This window comes from Pseudophryne corroboree, chromosome 8, assembly GCF_028390025.1.
Source record: "Pseudophryne corroboree isolate aPseCor3 chromosome 8, aPseCor3.hap2, whole genome shotgun sequence".
Lineage (NCBI taxonomy): Eukaryota > Metazoa > Chordata > Amphibia > Anura > Myobatrachidae > Pseudophryne > Pseudophryne corroboree.
Genome location: NC_086451.1, coordinates 234,795,386 through 234,813,678, shown reverse-complemented (window position 1 = coordinate 234,813,678; position 18,293 = coordinate 234,795,386). Strand labels below are relative to the sequence as shown.

The following is an 18,293-nucleotide window of genomic DNA, read 5'->3' as shown; positions in this document are numbered from 1 at the left end:
TAATAAGCTAACTTCAATATGCATGCATATTCCTTTAAATACATTCAAGTTTATTCAGTCACTTGTAAAGAGAATGTATACTGTAGCTCTCATATGATATGTTCCCTTTTTTTAGTATTAAACAGGTAGATATGCTCATGATTCATATTTGTTGTTCACGGAGTGGTAGCACAGCTTTACAGCGCCCTGTGCCAGCCACACCCCCCTGTGTGGGGCCACCAGCCACCAAGAAGGACAGAGTAGTTGTACAAGCTATAGGGTGCGCTTCAGGTGTCCAAAGGATGCTCCAGGTGGACCTGTAGCAGCGATACTGGCTGCAGGGTGCACCACTCGCACACCCCTAGTTATGGCCCTAGTAGTTCATACCGCACTGAATGCGCGTGCTCTTACTGTATGTACGGTTCATCACTCATGATACAGACTAGGTTCAGCAGAACAGTTTTTAGTAACTTAATTTTTTTCCTTAATTTATGAAATGCTGGAAACATTAAACATGCGAGAAACAGTGAACAAGAAATCCCAAGTAGTACTGGAGTGCTTGATATGTACTGTATATCTGATCTTAAGGGAATGAAAGCTGCCAGAGAGGGGATGTGGCGATGTCTGTCACCATAATGTGCATTTTGTTATAGACATAGACAGGCTGAATGGGAATACTGTGAACTAATGAGCAGGATACTGTATGAAGTCATAGGGCCCGATTCAGACTTGATCCCTGTGCTGCAAATTACACTGTCCTGCGATCAGGTAGTCGCCGCCCAGGGGGGAGTGAAAATTCGTCCCGTGCAAGTGTGCGAATGCATGTGTACGCTGTGCTAAAATTCCCCTCAGTCAGCGGACAGCTGCAAATCCGTTCGCACACACTCACCATCGAATGTTTTCCCATTCTGTGCAGTGTGTGCAGTCTGTGCGTAGCTCAATACTTACTCCTCCAGTATGAATAAATCAGGCTGATCGCGGCTGGAGCTGACGTCACACACCCTCCCTGAAAACGCGTGGGAATACCTGCGTTTTTCCAGACACTCCCAGAAAATGGCCAGTTACCACCCACAAATGTCCTCTTCTTGTCAATCACCTTGCGAATGCCCGTGTGATCAAAAATTTTCGCACCATCCTGTCGCTGTTTGGCGACGCACCTGCGCAAATGCATGCTCAGTAGTTCGATAATCGCTTGGTGTGCAATTAGGTCTGAATCGGGTTCATAGACATAAACAATAGAAGCAAATGTTTTCTTACCAGCAACCAAACTGGGTGTTTCAGATCCTTCAGAAGCTGGATAGCATTAGTGGTGACAGATGTGGCTCCAGCACACCACAGGTGGGAGTACAACCAGGGCTTGTTAACCACATAGAGATTCACTGAAATATTTTCTTGACGGTATGACCTTGGTAGGGAGTAAAAAATTTAAATTAAAATAAAAAATGGAGGGGAAAGCCGTGCAGAGGTCAAAATCTCTACAAAAGTGACGTTGTGGACCTCAACTCTAGCCGGCTAGAGAAAAAATTCTACTCATATTTCTTATTCCGTAGCCCCAATTTTTAAGGATATCCATGTTTGAGCATAGCTTACTTAACACCTAGTTCATTTTGATTACACAGTCTGTGCTCTATCATAGATAGCCATAAAACTTGGACTGTTAAGGTTCCTTGAGGACAGAGTTTGGGAACCTCTGCTGAAGACCCAAAAGTTGTAACACGGAATGAGAATATACTATGTAAGCAGTAAGGAAAGATATTCAAATATGTTCTTTAATAGTTTAACATAATATGGTAGTCAGTCCTTGCACCAAATTTTGTCTCAACAGGACAAGTCCATGTAATTTTAATCCATAGGCTCCATATACCTCCATTCCGTCTCAGAATGACCAATGGTTCATAGAAATGAAACACAGAAAAATAATGAATGATATTTAATAAATTGTTGTGATGATAATTTAGATTGGACAGCGGAAATTGAATTGATTGAATTGATGAACCAAGGTGACCAGCTAATGTTTTGATCAGATCTTATGCAGTCACCCAAAGCACCACTGTGTGTGATTATACATGTATGCTCACATAGGTGCTTACATTAGCACAATGTGCAAAGGTACATAAAGGTATCTTTCACCAGGTAATCAACGTGCAGACATACAGTGCATCCGGAAAGTATTCACAGTGCTTCACTTTTTCCACATTTTGTTATGTTACAGCGTTACTCCAAAATGGAATAAATTTATTTTTCCCCTCAAAATTCTACACACAATACCCCTGTCTCGGAAGTCTACAGACAATTCCTTCTAACTTCATGCTTGGTTTGTGCTCAGACATGCACTGTCAAGTGTGGGACCTTTATATAGACAGGTGTGTGCCTTTCCAAATCATGTCCAATCAACTGAATTTACCATAGGTGGACTCTAATTAAGCTGTAGCAACATCTCAAGGATGATCAGTGGACACAGGATGCACCAGAGTTCAATTTTGAGCTTCATGGCAATGGTTGTGAATACTTATGTACATGTGATTTCTTAGTTTTTTATTTTTAATACATTTGCAAAAATCTAAAAAACTTTTTTTCACGTTGCCATTATGGGGTATTGTTTGTAGAATTTTGAGGGAAAAATAAATGTATTCCATTTTGGAATAAAGCTGTAACATAACAAAATGTGGAAAAAGTTAAGTGCTGTGATGAGTGCACTGTATCACATAAAATAAGATGATGGCTGATGCTCACAATCTCACTTACTTGAAAACAGCTGATATAAGCATGTAAAGGTTTCTTTTTATCCCATATAAGGGTGTCAGTTTCCTCACCAATTATATGGATAAAAATAAAAAATCTCTCATGGTGTAGAAGTTTTAAAACGCCTTAATATAACACATAAAAACAGAAGGATGGGGAATAGCCTCTGTACCAGGAAGATGTTACAGAATCACAGACACGTAACAGCAATGCAGATGGAACCCAGGTTTTCATGCAGCTGCAGATATACAGGACCCAGCTGGTGATGTGAATGAGACAATCCCCTAGCCATTCCTTGTTTCGACACAACAGGTGTCTTTTTCAAGGTATTCTTTAATAAAACACTCAGGAGAAATTAACAATATTAAGGGCTCCATTTAAGTATGATCCTTATTACCAGTGACATACTGTATATTGTTTAGCATTGCAGTGATACTAACAAATATGCCATTGGTATTTATCATTATTTACTTCTTCGGCAAGGTCCAATGATGTCCCACTCCTCAGTGACATCCTCCGCTCTGTTGCTGGCAGCCTATAGCTGCCTGTAATAGGCTGCTGCGTCATGCTCATTACACTTTCACTCAGCTGTGACTGGAAGGCTTCACTGAAGTGCTTGCCATGGTTCCATTGCTGGCAATAGGGACCATATCGCCATTGCCATAAGTGGGACAGTGACGCAGAGGAATAAACTAAGCTTACGGATGTTTGCTAAATACTGAAAGGAGGACATAACCCCTTTAAACGCTTTCTTAGAGATACATTAAAATGTATAAAAAAAAAAAGTAATGGCATCACTCCCCTACATTGATTATTGACTTGCATATATAATCCTAATACATTGTATAGGAATACAGCAAAAACTATCAAAAAGTGATGTGAAAAAGTATTGTGTCAATCACAATGGCTAAGGAAAATAGTATAAAAAGGTGAAAGGTTATTTTTATGAAACGAACAGAAGGGGCTAAAAGAAAACTTTCTGCCATACAGCTGACGTCATAGCTTAGTCACACCACTATCATCTCAGCACATATTAATGCCTAAACATTTATGAGGTAAAAGTTTAAACTCTGTGTTGCATATAAAAACAGGGTAAAATATACTGTGTCCGCGCTGGTTGTTTTAGAAAAAAATCTTTTTACACTTATGGAAATCAATTAGCGTAATCTGGGACGGTAGGTTATAAAGTTAAAATATAGTGCATTTAATAACCACAATCATTTTAAAGACATCAATAACGTTTAAAACAAAGCTGATTAGTAAATTAAATTCATGTGATAAGACACAATTATTTGGCTCCTTAGAAAATGCAAGATCATACCCCGGCTAGGACTTCCTCTGGACTTGAATCCACAATAGATATTACGGAGGTGATGAATAGTAACTGCTAGAGTCCTGATTAGTCCCCAGTCCGGCACAGCAATGTGCAATGGTTTTGTAGATAGGGGTGGCTCCAGTTCCTCTGTTAGTGGTAATAGATCCAGAAAGAAATGCTGTCCAATTTTATGCCAAGTTGGAACAACTAAATAGCAGTCTAAATGAATGGGAATATTCCCCAGTAGTGTGTCAGTGATATCCTCCAGGCTCAACGCGTTTCACTGGTGCCAATAACCCAGCTTCTTCAGGAGCATGGCTTGGAGTGTGGCTTGGGTCACAATATATACCCTTCCACATTAAGCCATCAGGATGTAGAGAATTACATTTTAGCATCCAATACACTTCTCTGCTGCATAATTTGTTGAATCTGTCACCACCTCTCGCAGTTGGAGCGACAGAATCTAAGCATGTTACTGTAAGGCTACTAGGATCATTGGAATGCATTAGATTGAAATGTCGCAAAATACTACGTTTTGTGCAGTTTTTCATTATGTTGCGGCGGTGTTCCATAAACCTTATGTGTTCTTCCCACGTAACACATGCCACAGCCACACTTTAGGAGGTATATAACGTATCTTGAATCACTATTTATAAAAGATTGTAATAAATATTCATTATTGAAGGGCAGGTTTATGGAGGTCACCTTTCTGGGCATATATGAGCACATCGTGCACCTTGTTTTTCCACATCTATAGAATCTACAGCGTCTCTGTGTTAACCAGTTGCAGTTTAGTGTCTTGGTGTTGTCCCTAGATGTCTTAAGGTGACCCGCGCACGAGTGGCGGGTGACGTTAGACGCACACCAGGGAGCTTCCATACTGACTTCTTACTAGTCAGAGTTGTTTACTCCTCCAATAGGAGAACTATATTACCGAAAGCTCTGGTCACGTGACGGGTGCGGGTCACATGATCAGAGCAGATAGACAGAAATACACATGTTTTATATAAGAAACATTGTCTTCCTTGGTTAATTATGTACATTTTATCAGGTACGTATCTGTATGGAACCAGTGTGTTTATTATGATTATATTTTGATATTAATTCTGTGGACAGTTAGATTTATTGATTACCTGGAGACCACAGGTGTCTCAGCTCATGCTAATGTGGAAGGGTATATATTGCGACCCAAGCCATGCTCCTGAAGAAGCTAGGTCGTTGGCACCAGTGAAACGCGTTGAGCCTGGAGGATATCACTGACACTACTGGGGAATATTCTCATTCATTTGGACTCCTATTTAGTTGTTCCAACTTGGCATAAAATTGGACAACATTTCTTTCTGGATCTATTACCACTAATGGAGGAACCGGAGCCACCCGTATCTACAAAACCATTGCACATTGCTGTGCCGGACTGGGGACTAATCAGGACTCTAGCGGTTTCTATTCATCACCTCCGTATATCTATTGTGGATTCAAGTCCAGAGGAAGTCCTAGCCAGCGTATAATACTACCATTACTAAGGCGCCAAATAATTACGTCTTATCACATGAAGTTAATTTACTAACCAGCTTTGTTTTAAATGTTATTGATGTTTTTAAAATGATTGTGGTTATTTATTTATTTTTTAAATAATATTTTATTAGGTAAGGCAGAAAAAGGTTACACCAAGTGGAATAAACAGCATAAACATCATAGAACCTCAAGCAAAACATTATTGGCAATTGTAAACTGGAGAAAGGTCCAATAGATATCCGCAAAAATCAGTAAAGGCGTTACATATCAAACTACTGAAATAGAATATAACATTTTATCTATTTGAAGAAGAGTACACTGGTTAACAATCTGAACAGTGTATAACAGAACAAGAAAGAAAACATACAGAACTTAAAGGAGTGTGTAAAGAGAGAAACAAGAGAGTAGAAAGAATATAAAAAGAGGGAGAGAAAGAGAAAGAGGGGAAGAAGGGGGGGGGGGGGGGGGAGGACGAGAGTCGGGAGTTATAGAGTCGAAGAGATAGGGGTAGGGAGGCCAATCCCGGGATTTGGGCCCAAAAATGCCGGGATTTGAATCCCGGGATTGGAGCCTCCAATCCCGGGATTCACGGGATTAGAGTGCGCATGCGCATTTTTGCCGGACAGCGCTGAGCACTACAGCACAGCGCTGCCCGGCTGTCAGCGATATAACACTGACCTCGCTGGCAGCATTTCAAATGTAGCGCCGGCCGCCAGCTAATCAGAGCTGGCAGACCGGCAGCCAATCAGGGAAGCGGCAGCAGCCGCGGCTCCTGATTGGCTGCCAGAATGCCAGTTCTGACTGGCTGGCGGCCGGCGCTACATTTGAAATGCCGCCAGCGCGGTCAGTGTGTGTGTGTCCATGTATACAAAGAAAAGAATTGAAGCGCTAACTTGGTCATATATGAGAGAAGCAGGTCACATGAAAAACCACATATTTAATAATGTAAAAGAATACAATTAAAATGGTATAAAATATACATAGGTGTATATATAAGAAGACACTGGTGGGTGTCAGATCACAAAGCAGCAGTGCCCCTCTCAGTCCTGATACGAATCAATGAAAGCAGTTCAAACCTGTTCCAATAAAACAGTCCCCTAGTGATAGAATCTGTGTGTCCCGTTAATGTTCCATTAGGTATAATATTTACCACCAGCAGTTGTTCAAGGCGTTTAAGCGGTAGGCGTCCGCAGAAGCTTGTCCCTTGTTTGGCTGTATGGAAATTCCACGCTGGGAATGGATGATCTTCTAACGGGAATCCACAAAGTGGGAAGATGGTGGGGACCTGGTCCAGGTGAAGATTCCTCAGGAGATTGAGTTAGCAGGCAGTGGGCACGCACAGCACCAACGCGTTTCGTTGCGTTCACGCAACTTTTTCAAGGTATTGTAGGTGCTGCTATCCAGGGTTTTTATACCCTTTACAACATGGCTGCTCATTTGCATATGTGATTAGCTGTGACCAAAAACTCTCATTCTATGACCAATAATGACAGACATATAGTTTAAGATGTTAATAAATCAGCACATCATTATTTATATATATAATAAACTTTATTCTTTGTAAATATAACTCATTCGATTTCTTTGAAAACAGATCACATGACTTGCATGATTGTAGTGTAGGCTAAGGGGTAGTATAAAGCCCGGGGTGGAGTGCAGATGGTTTCCCATAAGCTCTATGTGAATAGGGCACAAGATTTTGTCCATATATTGTGTGAAGTCGGCCTACCTGAATAGAAACAGGTGGATGTTTGGCACTTAATGGGAAGGTACCACCTATCGTGCAGGCTGCGCGTCATTAGTCCGCGACAAGGAGTCAGAGTGACAACACAGGAACGTCCCCACTGGGCGTATCACTAGCCGTCATGTAGGTCTGAGAGTCGCGCCCAAATGATGATAATGATGGTAAATATTATACCTAATGGAACATTAACGGGACACCCAGATTCTATCACTAGGGGACTGTTTTATTGGAACAGGTTTGAACTGCTTTCATTGATTCGTATCAGGACTGAGAGGGGCACTGCTGCTTTGTGATCTGACACCCACCAGTGTCTTCTTATATATACACCTATGTATATTTTATACCATTTTAATTGTATTCTTTTACATTATTAAATATGTGGTTTTTCATGTGACCTGCTTCTCTCATATATGACCAAGTTAGCGCTTCAATTCTTTTCTTTGTATACATTTGTGTTTTGGGGGTCTGACCAACCCCTATTTTGTTATAGCTGCTGTGGTGCATCTCCCCAATCAGCGCCTGGAGTAAATTCACCTTAGGGTGTTTTTCTTTCTTTCAGCAGTGTGTGTGTCCATGGCTGGTGCCCGCGGCGCATTAATTAGTAAGTGTTCTCTACCTACACCCACACTCCCTCTCTGCTCCAGACATCCTCCCTCCCGCTCTGAGCCTGAAATCCTCCTTGCTCGCTACACCCACCTTCCCTTCCTGCTCCTTACACAGTCACCTTCCCGCTGCTCCCTACAACCACTCTCCCTTCCTGCTCACTACATCCACCCTCCCTTCCTGCTCCCTACACCCACCCTCCCTTCCTTCTCCTTACATGCTCCCTACACACCCACTGTCCCACTGCTCCCTACACCCACCCTCCCTTCCTGCTCCTTACATGCTCCCTGCACTCACTCTGCGGCTGCTCCCTACACCCACCCTCCCTTCCTGCTCCTTACATGCTCCCTACACCCACCCTCCACCCCTCGCTGCCCTCCACATATACTCTCCCTGCTCCCTACACTGATCCCTACTGCAATCCCGGGATCCCGGGAATCGCGGGATTGAGCATTTTTCAATCCCGAATCCCGGGATTGAAAAAATGCCCCGGGATTGGCCTCCCTAGATAGGGTAAGGCAGAAGGGAGGGGTAGCCAGTCGAGGTGTATGCGCTACAGAAGAGTAGTTTAGTAATCTGCAAAGTGAGATCAAATGGTTGTCAAGGGAGGTTCGGCTTCAGTGTAGGCGGTCCAAGGTGACCAGACGCGAACAAATTGAGTCGGGGTATCATGGATAACTGAGGAGATTCGCTCCAGTCTGTATGTCAACCACATGGTATTAATGGTAGCAGGGAGGGGAGGAGGGTCGGTAGATTTCCATTGTGCTGCAATTTGACATTTAGCGGTGTTCAGTATATGGTTAATCAATTTGTGTGTGGGTCGTGAAAGGTTGGGGATCGGTCTAGCTAAAAGAGTAAAAAGGTTTAGAGGACATTTCAAAGTCGGCGATATTTTTAAATAATTTGTGTATTTCCTTCCAATATTGGCTTATACTAGGGCATGCCCACCAAATGTGTAATAAAGACCCCTTCTGGCCACATTGTCGCCAACAGAGATCCGAAGCATTAGGGTAAATAACACAGAGTCGGGTCGGGACTAGGTACCAGCGAGCGTAGAGCTTATAAGCATTTTCTTTAATACGTACTGAAATTGAGCATTTCGATATTGCTAGCTTAATTTGAGACCAATCATTAGGAGTAAGAACGTCCCCAGTGTCATTTTCCCAGGCCAGTTCATGAGTTTTGATTGTAGGATAGCAGAATTTGATAAATTGACGAAATGAGTCCTTTAGATAATTGGTGTGAATGACAAAGGCTGTGACAAATAGCTGAAATGGGTGTAAAGGGTGTGCTCGGAGTGGGACGGTCAAGTGAGTGGTAAAAATGTTGGATTTGTAAAAAATGGCAGAAGACTCTGTGAGGGAGATTAAAGCGAGATTGTATGTTTGCAAAGTCTGTAAAGGTGTGTAGGGGGGCTATGTCCAGAGGGAATAAGATATTATGGGCAGTCCACAGTGGGAATTGACAGTGGTCCATACCAGGAATGAAAGCGGGATTGTTCCATAGTGGGACCAGAAGGGGATGAAGCGAACTAAGTTTGTAGAAATGTGTACAGAAATCCCATGTGGATAATGTGAATTGTATCGTAGGAAGAAGGGACGAAGTCGGTGGATGATGTGCGCGGGAGCACCATAAGAGGGTAGAAGGAGAATAGACTGATAATGTGTGGGCTTCAATGTGTGTCCATACTTTCTGATTTGGGTGGGCATGCCAATGAATACAGGAGGCTAAATGGATAGCTCGAAGTACAGGGATGCCCACTCCCCGCAGAAGCCTGGTGTTTTTGCAATATTCGCATCTTAACTCTTGGTTTCTTGTTTGCCCATATGAAATTTAAGATGTCTCGCTGTAAATTTTTAAGAATTGAAGTGGGAATATGAATTAGGAGTGTCTGCCACAGATATAATAAGCGGGGTAAAACGTTCATTTTGACCGCCGCCGTGAACCATGATATATATTGGTTTGTCCCAAGTTGATAAGTCCGATTTGATAGAGGCCAGCTACCTTGGGAAGTTAGCAGCGTATAGCCAGGGATGTGATTTAGTTAGATAAACCCCCAAATATTTAAGGTTTTCGGGTTGCCAACGAAAAAGAAACTCAGTGTGAAGCAGTGTTAGATCTGAGTGTGGAATATGGATATACAAAAATTCAGTTTTATCTGTGTTGATGTTATAATTTGAGTGGCAGCCGTAAGTGCGAGCTTCAGCGAACAGGGTCGGAAGGGAGATAATAGGATTGGTTAATGTCAATATTACATCGTCTGCGTATAGTGCTATCTTATCGTCCGATTGTCCCTCCTTGATGCCCGTAATATTGTCATTAAGTCTGATCCTCGCGGCAAGAGGCTCCATGACGAGGGCAAACAAAAGAGGAGAAAGGGGACAAGCTTGTCGGGTACCATTCTTAATTTGAAAGGGTTCGGAGGAGAGGCTATTTACCAGTATGGAGGCTGAGGGGTTATAATAGAGAGAGTTGAGGAAGGCACCTTGAAATCCCATATGACATAGGGTTTGTGTCAAAAATTGCCAGGCGACCCTGTCAAAGGCCTTTTCAGCAGCGAGCGCCACCACCATGGTCGATAGCGAGCGGGTTGTTGCTATATGAATAAGATTGATCAGCCGCCTCGTGTTGTCGGAGGCTTCTCTGTTGGGGATGAAGCCCACCTGATCCAGATGGATCAAGGATATCAGTATAGGGGTTAATCGCATGGCAAGAATTTTAGCGAAGAGTTTCAAATCAACATTTAGAAGAGAGATAGGCCTTTAATTGCCCATCTTCAGAGGGTCTCGCTGTGGTTTCGGGATAATTATAATGTTGGCCCTGGTGGTGGCGTCATCAAGAGAACCGCCCTCCAGTAACGAGTTGAAAAGGGGGCGAAGCATAGGAAGCAGCGAGTCAGTACATTTTTTATAGTAAAGGGCGGTGAAGCCATCAGGGCCTGGTGCTGCAGAGCGGCGTAGCGATTTAATAGCTGTTCTAATTTCCTCATCAGTGATCACTGCATTAAGGGTTTGAAGCTGAATTGCGGATAATGTGGGCAAAAAGCAGGAATCTAGGTAGTGGGTAAGAGAGGTGAAATCTGGGAGTGGGGTAGCAGGGCTATGCGAGAGATTGTAAAGTGATTCAAAGAACTGATTTTTCTAAAAAGTTTGTCGAACCCACAATAGGGTCTGCGCTGCCTTTTTAGACAAAATTTGCGATAATTGTCCCTTGACAGCGAGTATTTTTAAATAAGTGCGTTTTTTAGGGTAGTTGTGGTGAAGATCTGTAAAGAAGGCTAGTGACTTTTCAAGCTTCAATATTCGGGCCATCTCTGCTTTTTTAGATGCAGCTGCTAAACTGATAAGGGTACTCCGAAGAGTAGTCTTATGAGCTTTCCATAGAGTGGGTGGGGGGATATCAGGGGAGGAATTGAGGGTAAAGAAGTCCGTGAGAGCTGTGGTAAGAGCCTCAATATTGGTTTGTTTCAAGAGGAGAGATTCGTTAAGTCGCCAGTGGCGAGTAGGGCGAGGACCCATATGAGTAGAAATTTCCAATTCTACGGCTAGATGATCTGACCATGGGATATGGAGGACATGAGCGCTGAGAAGGGTTTGGGAAGTAGCACAATCAATAAAAAAAGAATCTATGCGAGTGTGTAGGTCATGGGGAGGAGAGTAATGTGTGAATCCTCTAGCAGTGGGGTATTGTATTCTCCATGCATCATATAGGTCGTGGAGAGCTAGTCGTGATAGAAGCGTCTTAGACGTTTTGACGTGTCTGGGGGGGGGGGGGTATTAGGGGAGCGAGATCTATCGACATTGGAGTCTATGATAGTATTAAAATCCCCTCCTATAATAGTGAGTCCATGGGGTAACTGGGCAAGTCGATTGAAAAAGGTAGCATAGAGAGACCCCTGTTGGCCATTAGGGGCGTAGACTGAGGCTAATATGATTGGGGCTTGTTTGTACATTCCCGTGAGGATAAGAAAGCGGCCCAGTGGATCAGAAACATTATCGTGTATAGTGATAGGCGTATTATGATGGATCAGTATCGCAGTGCCTCAACGTTTAGCGTTCATTGAGGAGTGAAAAACTGTGGGATATTGTTTAGATGTGAGAGAGGGATGGGGAGTTTTAAGAGGGGTCTCTTGCAGCATAATAATATTAGATTTACGTCTATGGAAATATTGAATGGCCATAGCTCTTTTGGTGGGGGAGTTGAGGCCATTTACATTAAGAGTCAGAACAGTCAACTTCATGATGGGTCTGAATAGTATGAGCTTAGCATTAAACAAGATCTACACCTCGACTGGCGGAAAGAGCAGGGAAGGAGGCCAATAAGGGGGCCGAAGATATAGAGAAAGGAAATAAGAACAATAGAAAAGAGAAGGCGACCTACTCCTATAGCAGGGACAGGTCCAGGGTGGAAAGAAAGTGTCACTAAGACACATCCATCTTCTGGAGGCGTGGGTGAGTAAAAGCAACAAAATTCGTATCAGATGAAGTATAATGAACATACTAGGTAATTACAAGAACGAGATGACCTAAGGGAAAAAAACAAGATTTTAATACCTACCAGTAAAACCTTTTCTCCTAGTCCGTAGAGGATGCTGGGGTCCATTTCAGTACCATGGGGTATAGACGGTTCCGCAGGAGCCATGGGCACTTTAAGACTTTTTCAGAGTGTGAACTGGCTCCTCCCTCTATGCCCCTCCTCCAGACCTCAGTATAGGAACTGTGCCCAGGGAGATGGACAATTCGAGAAAGCATTTACTTTAAAGCTAGTGGTGAGATTCATACCAGCTCACACTTCAACCATGTCGCACAACATGGCATTCAACATAACACATGCCAACGAGCATGACCAGTTCAGCAACGTGCTGAAACCAAATTAACACAACACTTGTGTAAACTATAACAATAACTACTGCAGGTAAAGTACGCACTGGGCTGGCTGCCCAGCATCCTCTACGGCAGTGTTTCCCAACCGCGGTCCTCAAGGCACACTAACAGTCCTGGTTTTAGTGATATCCAGGCTGGAACACAGGTGACTTAATTAGTACGTCAGTTATTTTGATTTAACCAGCTGTGCTGAAGCCTGGATATCACTAAAACCTGCACTGTTGGTGTGCCTTGAGGACCGTGGTTGGGAATGCCTGCTCTACGGACTAGGAGAAAAGGATTTACCGTTAGATATTAAAATCCTGTTTTCTCATATGTCCTAGAGGATGCTGGGGTCCATTTCAGTACCATGGGGTTATACCAAAGCTTCAGTACGGGCGGGAGAGTGTGGATGTTCCTGCAGAACCGGTTGACCAAACTTTAGGTCATCAGCGGCCAAGGTGTTAAACTTGTAAAACTTTGTAAATGTGTTTGCCCCTGACAAAGTAGCAGCTTGGCAAAGCTGTATTGATGAGACCCCCCTGGGCAGCCGCCCAAGAGGCGCCCACCCTTCTTGTAGCATTCACCGAATTCCGTACCGGCAATCCTGCCGTGGAATGAGCATGCTGAATCGTGCATCTGATCCAGCGCGCAATCGTCTGCTTAGAAGCAGGGCACACAATCTTGTTGGGAACATACAGTGCCTCTGTTTACTTTATCCGAGCTGTTCTCGTGACAAATTCTGAAAGCTCTGACCACATCCAGAGACTTCGAAACAGCTGAAGTGTCAGTAGCCACTGGCACCACAATAGGTTGGTTCACATGGAAAGAAGAAACCACCTTTGGAAGAAAATTGCTGACGAGTTCTTAGCTCAGCCCTATCTTCATGGAAGATCAAATAAGGGCTCTTGTGAGACAAGGCCCCTAATTAGGGAGGCCAATCCCGGGATCGGGATCGGCGGGATCCCGGCCCAAAAATGCCGAGATTTGAAACCCAGGATTGGAGCATCCAATCCCGGGATTCACGGGATTACACTGCGCATGTACAGGAGGGTGGGTGTGTAAGTAATACTACTTACAATTAGGCGGGCGGCAGCCATAGACAAATGCTGAACGCGGCGGCACTTCAAATGTGGAGCCGGCCGCCAGCCAATCAGAGCTGGTGGACCGGCAGCCAATCAGGGAAGCTGCTGCAGCAGTGGCAGCCAATCAGGAGCGACTGCTGCGGCCGCTTCCCTGATTGGCTGCCGGTCCGCCAGCTCTGGTTGGCTGGCGGCCGGCACTTCATTTGAAATGCCGCCACGTTCGGTGTATCCATGGCTACCGCCCACCTAATAGTAAGTGGTGTTACTTACACCCACCCTCCCTCCCGCTACCTACACCCTCCCGCACCGCTACCTACATCCTCCCGCCCAGCTACCTACACCCTCCCGCACCGCTACCTACATCCTCTCGCCCAGCTGCCTACACCCTCCCACACCGCTACCTACACCCTTCCGCACCGCTACCTACACCCTCCCTGCCTTTCGCACCGCTACCTACACCCTCCAGCGCTGCTCCCTACACCCTTCTTAACTGATCCCTACTGCAATCCCGGGATTGAGCGTTTTTCAATCCCGAATCCCGAGATTGAAAAAACGGCCCGGGATTGGCCTCCCTACCCCTAACTCAGACACCCGCCTTGCGGATGCCAAGGCCAACAGCATGACCACTTTCCAAGTGAGGAACTTTAGCTCGACCTCTTGGAGAGGTTCAAACCAATCTGATTTAAGGAACTGCAACATCACATTAAGATCCCATGGTGCCGTAGGAGGCACAAAAGGAGGTTGGATGTGCAGAACCCCCTTCACGAACGTCTGAACTTCCGGAAGAGAAGCCAATTGTTTCTGAAAGAAAATGGACAAAGCCGAAATATGGACCTTGATTGAACCCAATCTTAAGCCTGCATCCACACCTGCCTGAAAAATTGGAGAAAACGTCCTAAATGAAATTCTTCCGTTGGAGCCTTCTTGGTTTCACACCAAGACACGTATTTTCTCCAAATACGGTGGTAATGTCTAGACGTTACTCCTTTCCTGGCCTGAATAAGCGTGGGAATGACTTACTTGGGAATACCCTTTCAAGCTAGGATCCGGCGTTCAACAGCCATGCCGTCAAACGTAGCCGCGGTAAGTCTTGATACACGCATGGCCCCTGCCGAAGCAGGTCCTCGTGAAGAGGAAGAGGCCAAGGATCTTCTATGATTAACTCCTGAAGATCTGGATACCAAGTCCTCCTTGGCCAGTCTGGGACAATGAGGATCGCTCGAACCCTTGTTCTTCTTATGATATTGAGAGCTTTTGGTATTAGTGGAAGTGAAGGGAACACATACACCGACTGAAACACCCACTGGGTCACTAGTGCATCCACTGCTATTGCTTGCGGGTCTCTCGACCTGGAATAATATCTCTGAAGCTCCTTGTTGAGATGAGATGCCATCATGTCTACTTGAGGAACTCCCCAACGACCTGTCACCTCTGCGAAGACTTCTTGGTGGAGGCCCCATTCTCCTGGGTGGAGATAATGTCTGCTGAGGAAGTCCGCTTCCCAGTTGTCCACTCCCGGAATGAAAATTGCTGATAGAGATCTTGCATGTCTTTCTGCCCAGAGGAGTATCTTTGTCGTCTCTGCCATTGCCGCTCTGCTTTTCGTTCCGCCCTGACGGTTTATGTACGCCACTGCTGTTACATTGTCTAACTGGATCTGTATGGCTTTTGTTGACTGGATAATCCTCTGATGCATGTGTAGATGCGATCCGGACCACTTGTCCAATAAGTCCCACTGGAATACTCTGGCATGGAATCGGCCGAACTGTAGAGCCTCGTAGGCTGCTACCATCTTCTCCAACAAACGCATGCATTGATGAATCGACACCTTTGTTGGTTTCAGAATTTGTTTGACCATCCTCTGGATTTCCAGAGCTTTTCTACTGGAAGAAATACCCTCTGTACTTCTGTGTCCAGTATCATTCCCAGAAATGATAATCTTCTCGTCGGTTCTAATTGAGACTTTGGAAAATTTATGATCCAACCGTGCTGCTGGAGCACTGTCAGGGAGAGTGCAATGCTCTGCACCAGTGGCGTAACTACTGCCCCGGAGCCCTCGCGGTGGTTTTGGGGGCGAGGGGCTGCGGGGGCGCCGCCACTGATTTAGAGCAGATTGACATGCGGACGAGCGTCCGCATGTCAATCTGCTGTCTCCTCTCCCTCCCTGCTGTAACGGGACACGGAGGGCACAGCACGCCGCGCGCGCCTCTCCAGTGTCCATCCTGCGTCTCCGTCCGTCTGGTCTAATAATGGAAGTGCCGTTCGTGAGCTCTGATTGGCTCACGAACCGGCACTTCCTTTATTAGACCAGAGAGATGGAGATGCAGGAGGGACATGAGAGAGGCGCACGCTGTGCCCTCCTTGTCCCTCCTTCACAACAGCGAGGGGGAGACGTGGGGACACACACTGAGGGGGCATGTATGGCACTGAGGGTGCATGTATGGCACAGAGGGCATATATGGCACTGAGGGCATATATGGCACTGAGGGGGCATGTATGGCACTGAGGGGGCATATATGGCACTGAGGGGGCATATATGGCACTGAGGGGGCATGTATGGCACAGGGGACACTGAGGGGGCATATATGGCACTGAGGGGGCATGTATGGCACAGGGGGCACTGAGGGGGCATATATGGCACTGAGGGGGCATGTATGGCACAGGGGGCACTGAGGGGGCATATATGGCACTGAGGGGGCATGTATGGCACAGGGGCACTGAGGGGGCATATATGGCACTGAGGGGGCATGTATGGCACAGGGGGCACTGAGGGGGCATATATGGCACTGGGGGGCACTGAGGGGGTATATATGGCACTGGGGGGAAGTGTGGGGGCATATATGGCACTGAGGGGGCACTGAGGGGGATATATGGCACTGCATGTGTACCTGGCACATGGGGGGGGGGGGCTATATTTGGCACTGGGGGCACGTGAGCACCTGGCACTGTGGGGGAATATCTGGCACTGGGGGCATATGTGGCACTGGGGGAGGGGGGGGGGGGGCTATATTTGGCACTGGGGGCATGTGAGTACCTGGCACCGTGGGGGAATATGTGGCACTGGGGACATATGTGGCACTGGGAGCACAGCGCACTACCCCCTAGCAACGAGCATGACACCCAGTGCATGAAACTCCTGGCAACGAGCATGACACCCAGTGCATGAAACACCTGGCAACGAGCAGGACACCCTGAGCATGAAAACCCCTGGCACCGTGCATGGAACCAAGAGCATGAAACCCCTGGCAACGAGCAGGTAATTTAAAAGTAATTAGAAGCCTTACTGTAGGACTTAATGTGTAATGGGCATTACGGTGTGTGGCATAATGTATCACGGACATTGCGGTGTGTGTCATAATGTGTCACAGGTATTACGGTGTGTGGCATACTATATCACGTGCATTGTGGTATGTGGTATAATGTCTCAGGGGCATTGCAGTGTGGCATAATGTATAACGGGCATTGCGGTATGTGTCACAGGTATTATGGTGTATGGTATACTATATCACGGCCATTGTGATATGTGGTATAATGTCTCAGGGTCATTGCAGTGTGTGGCATAATGTATCACGGACATTGCGGTATGTGTCATAATGTGTCGGGCATTACTGTGTGTTGTATACTATATCACGGGCATTGTGGTATGTTGTATAATGTCTCAGGGTCATTGCAGTGTGTGTCATAATGTGTCACAGGCATTGTATGTGCTATAATCTATCAGGGGCATTGCAGTGTGTAGCATAATGTATAACGGGCATTGCGATTCCTGTCGTCATGTGTCACAGGCATTACGGTGTGTGGCATAATGTGTCACAGGCATTACGGTGTGTGGCATAATGTGTCACAGACATTGTATGTGCTATAATGTATCAGGGGCATTGCAGTGTGTAGCATAATGTATAACGGGCTTTGCGATTCCTGTCGTCATGTGTCACAGGCATTACGGTGTGTGGCATAATGTGTCACAGGCATTACGGTGTGTGGCATAATGTGTCACAGGCATTATGGTGTGTGGCATAATGTGTCGGGGGCATTATGGTGTGTGAATATTGTGTCATGTGCATTATTGTGCGTGGAATAATGTCTAAGGGCCATTGCAGTATGTGGCATAATGTATACTGGGCATTACTATAAGGAGAAAAAATGACAAATAATGTAAGGGGCATGAATCAGGATTATTTTTCTTTCCAGTGGTGGCTAACGTCTGGGCGTGCAGGTTGCAAAACTGGGGTATAAGTTAGTCTTTTCCTGCAATACCACGCCCCTTTATGCAAAGCCACGCCCATTCCAATGAAACCACACCCCCTTTTTGGCGGCGCGCGCATGTTTGTCCCTTTCATGGTGCCAATTATGGGGGATGGGGGATTGGGGGGGCGCCGAATAATTTTTTGGCTTGGGGGAGAAAAACTTCTAGTTACGCCACTGCTCTGCACCAACTTTTCTCTGGA

The 18,293-nt window shown here is 45.5% G+C and overlaps 1 protein-coding gene across 4 annotated transcripts in view; it reads right to left on the bottom strand.

Moving 5' to 3' along the window:
• GDPD2 (glycerophosphodiester phosphodiesterase domain containing 2) overlaps positions 1 to 18,293 on the bottom strand; it is a 375,381-nt gene that overhangs the window by 57,873 nt on the left and 299,215 nt on the right. For all 4 annotated transcript variants that reach the window (XM_063937109.1, XM_063937108.1, XM_063937106.1 and 1 more), the window contains one exon: positions 1,237 to 1,384. In XM_063937109.1, the coding sequence (XP_063793179.1) occupies positions 1,237 to 1,384 (148 nt within the window). The remainder of the gene's footprint in view (positions 1 to 1,236; positions 1,385 to 18,293) is intronic.